A 10166-nucleotide genomic window follows, 5' to 3' on the forward strand; every position below is an offset into this window, starting at 1 on the left:
GGCTGGGTGCCCGGGAGGCCTCAGTGCTCAATCAGGCCACGGTGGCCAAGCCCAGGCTGCAGGGAAGGCCGGCCTGGGAGGTGTGGGTGAGCACAGGCAGGCACCAGCTGGGCAGTGTTAGGATGCTGGAGCAGCATCTGTAACTCCGCTGAGTGGGGTAGTCTGGTTGGGGCAGGGACCGCTGTTGCTTTGGCAGAGAGAGATGATCCCCACTGGGGAGAGGCTGTTCTGACTCTGCAGGTGGGACAGGGACAGATGGCCACCAGGGTGACCCGGCTGGTCTTCCTTTGCTGTGCTGAGCCCTGGGACGTGGAGGTTTCCCGCCACACACAGCCTGGGCCCGGGTTCTTACCTGTGGCCACCTCTCTGGCACGAGCCCCTCAGTCTTGGGTGGTTTCTGCCTGGCCCGGGATTTGGTGTTGCTGCTGAGTCCAGCCTTTCCACCATCCCCGCATGGGCCTTGGGTGTTGTCAGCTGCCTCCCGCCTTGGCTTCAGTAGCTCACCCAGCTTACAGGGGAGCTGCCCTGGGCTGGAGATGGGCACGCACCCTGGGTCCTGCTTCAATGAATGCAGCTTGAGGAGACCCGGCCACATCCACTGGGCCACAGGTTGCCCTCGGCAATGCCCACATCAGCCGTCAGCCTGAGCCTCCCCAGGAGATCAAGGCTCACATGACAAAGGCTGCCCGTGGCCAGTGAGGTGGCTGAGCCCAGCCAGGACTTTTCTCGGACTCCCGGGATGTGGCTCTGCTCGTGAGAGGCCTGGTCAGCTCTCTCGGGGTGAGAGGGGCTTGTCACACGGGCCCCTGCCTGCGGTGTGACCCTTCTCAGCTTCTCTCAGCAGCCCTGCCTGCGGAGTGTCACCACTACCATGATCATTTCCCTGACACTGGGAGGGTGTGGGGACGTCCTGGCTAGAGACAGGGCCCGTGGCAGCAGCAGGCTCAGGGGCGCCCTGCACTGGTGGGCTGGGGACATGGTGGAGACCACACCAAGGGCTGGACAAGGGGACGAGCCTCCACCCTGGCCTCTCCGCAGGCTTCAGCAGCCCCTCCCACAGGCAGAAGGGTTCACACTGGGTTCTGCCCTCACTGCAAGAGCTACCAGTGCCACGTGCTGTTCTGCCCAATCTGGTGTCTGCAGGGCAGGAAAGGGCTGCCGCTGGCCCATTTCTGAGTGTTCAGCACCTAAGGGTGACAACACTGTCTGTCCCTACCCTCCGGGTCCTGTTTGAAAATCAAACCCATGCTCACAGGCCGATTTGTTTTTTCTTTCAGAGACAGGGTCCCACTTTGTCACCCAAGCTGGAGTGCAGTGGTGCGATTATAGCTCAATGCAGCCTCCAGTCCCCGGACTCAAGGGACCCTCCTGCCTCAGCCTGCCAAGTAGTTTGGACTATAGCTGGGTGCCATTGCACCTGTTTTATTCTTATTTTGTAGACATGGGGTCTGGCTATGTTGTCCAGGCTATTCTCAAAATTCCCGGCCTCAAGCAATCCTCCCGCCTCGGCCTCTCAAAGGTTGGGATTACAGGTGTGAGGCAAGGCACCCAGCTCAGCCACAGAGCCCTATTGCATCTCTCTTACTAGGAGCAAGAGCCGACTGCCCCCTCATCGCCATTCCAGAGTGTTGGGGCTGTGTTCAGCCGAGGCCGGGCCACTGGCATGGCCCAGGGAGCGGGATCATTCACTGCTGCCCCAAAGCTGAGGTCATTCCACCTCGACAAGACTTCCTCATCCAATCCCTTTACTTGACAGCTGGGGAAACCAATGCTCACAGAGCACCCCCAGCTCACTCGGGGTCTCAGAGCTGATCCGTGAGCAGAGGCTGAGATCCTGGGATCTTGTCCCCCAGCCGCCCCGCAAGCTTGCTCCCTTTCTGCTGGAAGAGATGGGGCTGGACCTCGACCGGCAGCCCTGGCCTGGACATGACTGTGCTCGTGCAGGTATTCAGGCCGAGATGCCCCAGCATCATATTTTTTTCTTTTTTTGAGACGGTGTCTCACTCTCTCACCCAAGCTGGAGAGCAGTGGCATGAAATCGGCTCACTGCAACCTCTGCCTCCTGGTTAAAGTGATTCTTCTGCCTCAGCCTTCCAAGTAGCTGGGACTACAGGCTTGTACAACCACGCCTGACTAATTTTTGTATTTTTACTAGAGACGGGGTTTCCCCATGTTGGCCAGGCTCGTGTCGAACTCCTGACCTCAGGTGATCCACCTGCCTTGGCCTCCCAAAGTGCTGGGATTACAGGTGTGAGCCACTGCGTCATTTAAATGTAGTGAAAGGCCGGGTGCGGTGGCTCATGCCTGTAACCCCAGTACTTTGAAAGGACGAGGCTGTCAGATCACCTAAGGTCAGGAGTTCGAGACCAGCCTGGCCAACGTGGTGAAACTGTGTCTCTACAAAAAAATAGAAAAAATTATCCCCGCGTGGTGGTGCGTACCTGTAGTCCCAGTTACTCAGGAGGCTGAGGCATTAGAATCGCTTAAACCTCGGAGGCGGAGGCTGCAGTGAGCTGAGATGGCGCCACTGCACTCCAGCCTGGGTGACAGAGCAAAACCTTGTCTCTAAATAATTAAATAAATAAATATGGCCAAGCACGGTGCCTTAGGCCTGTAATCCCAACACTTTGGGGGCCAAGGCAGGTGGTCCCTGAGGTCAGGAGTCCGAGACCAGCCTGGCCAAGATGGTGAAACACTGTCTCTACTAAAAATACAAAAATTAGCCAGGCGTGGCGGCAGGCACCTGTAATCCCAGCTACTCGGGGCACTGAGGCAGGAGAACCACTTGAATCTGGAAGGCAGAGGTTGCAGTGAGCTGAGATTGCACCACTGCACTCTAGCCTGGGCAATGGAGCAAGACTCCATCTCAAATAAATAAATTAATAAATACAGAGCAAGATTCTGTCTCAAACAAATAAATAAATGTACACCTGTAATCCTAGCACTTTGGGAGGCTATGACAGGTCGATCACCTGAGGTCAGGAGTTCGAGACCAGCCTGACCAATATAGCGAAACCCCATCTGAAATACTAAAAATACAAAAATTAGCAGGGAGTTGTGACATGTGCCTGTAGTCCCAGCTACTCGGGAGGCTGAGACAGGAGAATTACTTGAACCCAGGAGGTGGAGGTTGCAGTCAGCCGAGATCTCGCCACTGCACTTCAGCCTGGGTGACAGAGTGAGACTCTGTCTCAAAAGGAATAAATAAATAAAATACAAAATAAAAAAATAAATGTAGTAAGATTGCAGAGTCGTGCTGCGGAAGCGTGCTGGTCCTATCCATGGAGTGAAGGCTGATTTCATACACAAATGTCACAAGAACTTTTTTTTGTTTTGTTTTCTTTTTTTTTGAGATAGAGTCTTGCTCTGTCACGCAGGCTGGAGTGCAGTGGTGCGATCTCGGCTCACTGCAAGCTCTGCCTCCCGGGTTTATGCCATTCTCCTGCCTCAGCCTCCCGAGTAGCTGGGACTACAGGCGCCCGCCACCACACCCAGCTAATTTTTTTGTATTTTTAGTAGAGATGGGGTTTCACCATGTTATCCAGGATAGTCTCGATCTCCTGACCTCATGATCCACCCGCCTCAGCCTCCCAAAGTGCTGGGATTACAGGCGTGAGCCACCGCGCCTGGCCACAAGAACTTTTATACCCACCCCTGAAAGAAAGCCCTGATTGCCTTCTGAAGAAGCAGTACAGGGACTAACACGTGGGCTGTCCCAGACAGCTCTGGAAAGATAAACAGAAAACAGAAAATGACACGCTAAGCCCTTGAGGCCAAAACGCCCTTCCCCAGAGCAGCTGCCAGAAGACAGGGAGCAGGATCGGGTTGGAGGTCACTTCTGGGTGAGGGGGAGAATGGTCAGACCCGGGGCAGGGGTGTTGGAGCCTGGTTGGCCTCAATGGAACAGAAGAGAGCTGCTTCATGATGCTCAGCTGACAGGCTGAGCCTTGCATAACCCAAGTTCTCACGGTACAGAGAGGCCAGCCAGCGCGGGGACAAAGACACACACGCACTGAAATTGTTTCCTGGAAGACAGGGCCCAGTTAGATCTCTCAAATGGGACCAGATTGGAAGGCAGACCAGCTGCTTTGGGCAAATGAGGCCACTTCTGAATGAGCTCCCAAACTAGATGGTGCCGAGGGCCCTGGACCTGGCAGCTGGGCTGGACATCGCACGGCCCTGTATTCCAGGAAACGGCATCTCAGTGCTCGTCTGGCCAGTTCTCCAAAAGAACCATCCACAGGCCATTTTTCCATTCCCCTCCTATGCACAGACTGGGCCGGGCCTGACCAGAAACTCTCCCTCAGGGTTTTCAGTCACTGCCAAAACTTGAGCCCAGCAGTGAGGATGTGATGTTAAAATGTGACTCTGCGCCAGGCAGTGGCTCATGCTTGTCGACCCAGTGCTTTTGGGAAGCTGAGCTGGGAGGATCAATTGAGATCAACAGTTCAAGGCCAACCTGAGGAACATAGATCTCTACAAACAAAAACTAGCCAGCTCTGGTGACATGCACTGCTAGTCTCAGCTGCTCAGAAGGCTGAAGTGGCTTCAGCCCAGGAGTTCAAAGCTGCAGCTATGATCGTGCCACTGTATTCCAACACGAAAGACACAGCGAGACCATGTCTTGAAACAAGGCACAAATAAACTAGGTATAGAAGAAACATACCTGAAAATGGCAGGGCTGGGTGCAGTGGCTCACGAGTGTAATCCCAGCACTCTGGGAAGCTGAGGTGGGTGGATCACCGGATGTCAGGACTCCGAGACCAGCCTGGCCAACGTGGTGAAACCCCATCTCTACTAAAAGTACGAAAATTAGCCAGGCGTGGTGGCATGCGCCAGGTATCCCAGCTACTCGGGAGGCTGAGGCAGGAGAATCACTTGAACCCAGGAGGCGGAGGTAGCAGTGAGCCAAGATCACATCATTGCACTCCAGCCTGGGCGGCAAGAGCGAGACTCTGTCTCAAAAAACACAAACAAACAAAACAACGTACCTGAAAATAGTAAAACCTGATACGACAAAGCCATAGCTAACCTACTACAGAATGGGGAAAAGTTGAAAGCATTTCCTCTGTAAACAGGAACAAGAGGAGGATGCCCATTCTCACCACTCCTATTCGACATCACACAATCAGGGAAGAGAAGACAATAAAAGGCATCCACACTGGAAAAGAGGACATCGAATTCTTCTTGTCTGATGAAGATGTGATCTTGGATCTAGAAACATGTAAAGCCTCCACCAGAAAACCCCTAGACCTGATAAATTAATACAGTCATTTGGAGAATACAGAATCAACAACAACAACAACAAAATCAGCAGCATTTCTATACACCAATAATGGTCTGGTTGGGAAAGAAATTAAGAAGGCAATCCCATTTACAATAGCAGCAACATGGAAAAATGTATGCCACAGAAGAAATTTCCCAAGGAGGTGAAAGATTTCTACAAGGAAAACAACAAAACACTGATGAAAATGTTTAAGAGGACAGAAAGAAATGGACAATCATTTCATGCTCATGGAAGGAATTCATAGCATTAAAATGACCACACTGCCCGAAGCAGTCTAGAGATTCAGTACAACCCCTACCAAAATACCAATGTCATCACTCACAGAATTGGAAAGTCCTACAATTCATAAAAAAGAACCAAAAAAGAGCTCAAAGACCCAAAGTCATGCTCAGCAAAAACAACAAAACTAGAGGCATCCCATTTCACTGCAAATTAGAACTACAAAATTTCTGACAAGTGCATAGTAACCAAAATAGTATAATCCTAGCATAAAACTAGACACTTAGATCAATGGGACAGATGAGAGAACCCAGAAAGACAGACACATATTCACAGCCAATTGATCTTTCACAGAGCCGACAGAAACACACACTGGGGAAAGGACACCCTCTTCAATGAATGGTACTAGGAGGGTTGGATGGCCACATGCAGAAGAATGAAACTGGACCCTTATCTCTCAGCATATAGACAAATCACTTCGAGATAGATTCAAGACTTAAGTGTGAATGTTAAGATACGAAACTACAATAATCTTGGAAGGAAACCTAGAGAAAACTCTTCTGGATCTCACTCTAAGCAAGGAATTTATGACGGGCTCAAAAGCTCCACATGGAGAAGGATGAGCTGGAGGATGGCCCACTGGACCTGTGTCCAGCAGAACTCCTGACAGCGCATGAGGGAGCCTTAGAGGCCAGGTTCCTCCTTGCTGTGCCCACGCGGGAAGTGGGGTTGCTAGGGTCAGAAGCCGGGCCAGACTTGCACGTGAAGCCTGCCTTGTTTGCAGTGGCACTGGATCCCCGACTTGCAATTGCGGGCGTCGGCTTAAATGGTCCCCCAGGGGTGTGATAGAAAGTAAAGACAAAAGTGCCACCCAACAGAGTTGCTCCCCGTGCCAGGTCCTGCGGTCACCATGGAAGTGTGCTGCCTTGGGGGCCCCCTGGTGTTCAGGCCCCCGCCACCCCCCGTGCCCTATTACCATTGGGCCTTTCTCTTTAAAGGGTTTCTTCTGACGGAATGCAGACCTGGCCCACCTCTGTACTGTCAATTTCCATGGGTGTGGCTGGAGGGCTAGAACTGGCTCCAGAATGCAGACCTGGGCCCACCTCTGTACTGTCGATTTCCATGGGTGTGGCTGGAGGGCTAGAACTGGCTCCAGAAGTGCCAGGCCTTGGGCTTCTCATGCCCACATCCATGCTTGCAGCTAGGAAGGGGACAGGAATCAGCGAGGTGACCTGGGCTGAGTCCCGGGAGTGGGAAGAGGTGGCAGGAAGGGGATCTGAGGAGGAGAACAGGGAGCCTGATGGTCTGCGCTTCCTCCCAGACACAGGAGCTGTGGAGGGGACCTCTGCAGCAGATGTTAGGGGGGCCACTGGGCCCAGGCAGTCTTGGGACTTGTGTCTCTCCTGCTGTGCATCCATACCGGGTGCTTTAGAGACAGCAGGCAGACCAGAAGCCCCTGTTGCAAGTGAGGACAAAGCGTTGGCAGGCCATGAGGGTCTGCAGTCCCAGATGGCCTTGGGCTCGCCCCGCAGTACACTGTTGATGCGCTCGAACGCAGCCTCCTTCTCCCGGTCCAGGTCTTCAGCAGTGACCCGGAACCCCAGCTCTAAGGGAGGCGGCAGCATCAGGGGCTCCCCTCGCCTGCGTGGCTGCAGGGGAAACTTGCGTCTACGGGGCCTAGACGCCTGGGATCTGGGGGAGCCATTCCTGGGAGCGAGTGTCTGCCCTGGTGCTATATCTGCTGCCTTTTCATACCGGGTGTGACCCGAAGAGACAGCCTGAGGCCTGTCCTCTCTCGCTGTCTTTGAGGACCTGATGGTCAGCTGGCAGTGGGATGAGGCTGACCCCCTCCTCCGCTTTAGCCACGGGAAGCCTCCCATGGAGCTGTAGGAGCTCGAGATGGCATTGCGTTTGGTGCACGAGCTCGTCCAGGAGGTCTGGGATCTCTCGTGATATGTGACTTCTGACCTCTGGGCATGGAGGTCTCTCTGCACGGGCCCAGGCCTGGGCACAATGGGAGAGAGGCCTCCATTGTCCCGCAGGGGCCTAAATTCAGACCGTGCATCCCCGGTGACCTCGGGGACTCTTCTCTGATAATCAGGACTCTCTTGGACTCTAGGGTCCTTGTCCTGCTCAGGCATCCCTGCCCCGCTCTCCTTGAGGGCCCTCAACACTATCTTCCCTGGACACAAGTGTGGGGACAGCCGGGTGTTGGGGCCCCAAAGGGGTGACTTCCTGCTCCTGGGCCCCACAGAGAGTCCTTGTGCTCAGTGCAGTGGCTGAGCTGGAGGATGCCCTGGAACTCGGAGCACAAGGCACGGGCTTGCTGTGGTACCTGTGCCATGAAATTGAAGTCAGGATCACCAGGAAGGAACACACTGCTTGCAGGATCACGGAAAGCCTTCTTACAGTTGTCTTGACAGCACTGATGCCAAGTGTCTGGGTGCTTGTAGGATGGCCTGCCACTCAGTCGAGGGGCAGGAGCAACGGGGAGATCCCACAAGCAAAGTGAACTGGGGGATGGGCTGAACGGGCTCCAGGCAACTGAGCCCTACTGGCAGGTCCTCGGCCTGGGCCCGGACAGGAATGAGGGGCACAAAGTGCCCAGGTAACCGCTCCTGGGAGCAGTGGGGAACCGTCGTTTTTGAACTCTCGAGAGCTGGGCGCTGAGCGTCCACGTCGAGCTGCCAATTCGGCCAACCGCTAAGCCAGCAGTTTCTTCTGTTGCCGGGCAACGCGCCTTTTAAACCCGAGGGAGTGGCTGCGCGTGCAAAGAACCCGCGCGAGTGACAGAGCGACCTTAACGGATTAGCGCGGCAAGTTTGCCGGGCAACGCATCTTTTAAAGCTGAGGCAGTGGGTGCGCGTGCACAGGATGGCGCGAGTGACAGAGCGACCTTAACGGATTAATTAGCGCTGCAAGGTACCTGCGCAAGATACCTGCTGGCAATGGTGGCCGGCGGAGGTGGGGTGGGGGGGGCATGCAAGAGGTAGTGGAAGGAGAGACCCAGGCACAAAGGTGGCGGGAAGAACAGGTGCCCACAATGGCTGCAGATCTGTCCATGGATCACTGTGAAGATTCCTGCTGTCCTGCTGAGGTGGAGATTGCAGTGAGCTGAGATCGCACCATTGCACTCCAGCTGGGCAACAAGAGCAAAACTCCGTCTCAAAATAAAAAAAAAGAAAAGAAAAAAAAGAGACCCGGCGTGGTGTCCTATGCCTATAATCCTAGCACTTTGGAAGGTCGGGGCGGACGGATCACGAGATCAGGAGTTGGAGACCAGCCTGGCCTGTACTCCCAGCTACTCCGGAGGCTGAGGCAGGAGAATGGCGTGAGCTCGGGAGGCGGAACTTGCAGTGACCCGAGATCTCGCCACTGCACTCCAGCCTGGGTGACAGTGCGAACCTCCGTCTCAAAAAATAAAAAAAAATAAATGAAATAAAAAAGGCAGAGAGAGAGACAGAGAGAAAACGGTTTATTAATTTAATGCACTTTTATGCCTGTGTTCTTCAGTTTGCTCAGGAAACACCCACACTTGAGAGCTGGGACTGTGGCCCTGATTGTGGACGTGAAATATATGGTTCCTTGCAAAAAATAGACACTCAATAATTACGATTTAGTTGAGCTAGAAATCCATTTGGTTTCTTCCATATTTTTCCAAGATTTTCATCCTTTTTTTTTTTTTTTTTGAGATGCAGTTTCGCTCTTGTCCCCCGGGCTGGAGTGCAATGGCGCGATCTCAGCACCTGCTGCCAATGGCTGGAGGCTGGGGACACTCCCGGATAGGTACTGGAAAGAGAGCGCGCGCACAAAAGGCATGGGAAGACCTGGCGCGCACAATGGCTGCAGATCCGCCAGTGGATCACTGAAGATGCCTGCTCTCCTGCTGAGGCGGGGATTGCAGTGAGCTGAGATCGCACCATGGCACTGCAACCTGGGCAACAAGAGCGAAACTTCGTCACATACACACACACACACACACACGAAAGAAAGAAAAAATAGTGGCTAGGTGTGGGGGCCCACGCATCCCAGCACTTTGGGGGTCGGGGCGGGCGGATCAGGAGATCAGGAGTTGGAGACCAGCCTGGCCAACATAGTGAAACCCGTCTCTAGTAAAATACAAATTTAGTCAGCATGTTGCACGCGCCTGTAGTCCCAGCTACTCGGCGGCTGAGAGGAGAATCACTTGAACCCGGGGCGGGGCAGGGATTGTATGAGCCGAGACTGCGCCACTGCACTCCAGCCTGGGCAACACAGGCAGACTCTGTCTTCTTTTTTTTTTTTTTTTTTTTTTGAGACGGAGTCTCCTCTGTCCCCAGGCTGGATTCCAGTGCCTGGTCTCGGCTCGGCAAGCTCCGCCTACAGGTTCACGCCATTCTCCTGCCTCAGCCTCTGGAGTAGCTGGGACTACAGGCGCCCGCCACCACACCGGCTAATATTTTGTATTTTTAGTAGAGACGGGGTTTCACCGTGTTAGCCAGGATGTTCTCGATCTCCTGACCTCGTGGTCAGCCCGCCTCGGCCTACCAAAGTGCTGGGATTAAAGGCGTGAGCCACCGCGCCTGATGGAGACTCTGTCTTTAAAAAAATGGCCGGCGCGCGGGTCTTCAGCGATCCACTGGCGGATCTGTAGCCATTGTGCGCGCCAGGTCTTCCCATG

At 54.0% G+C, this 10166-nt stretch overlaps 1 protein-coding gene across 1 annotated transcript; it reads right to left on the bottom strand.

The window, feature by feature from the left end:
- Window positions 1-6498: 6498 nt before the first annotated feature.
- LOC115835867 (putative POM121-like protein 1) lies at window positions 6499-7850 on the bottom strand. Its single transcript, XM_030815174.1, is given in 2 exon segments — window positions 6499-7721; window positions 7724-7850. Coding segments are annotated over 2 exon segments (1350 nt in total).
- Between the last annotated feature and the right edge of the window lie 2316 nt (window positions 7851-10166).

Source organism: Nomascus leucogenys, chromosome 7b, assembly GCF_006542625.1.
Source record: "Nomascus leucogenys isolate Asia chromosome 7b, Asia_NLE_v1, whole genome shotgun sequence".
In the NCBI taxonomy this organism is placed as follows: Eukaryota; Metazoa; Chordata; class Mammalia; order Primates; family Hylobatidae; genus Nomascus; species Nomascus leucogenys.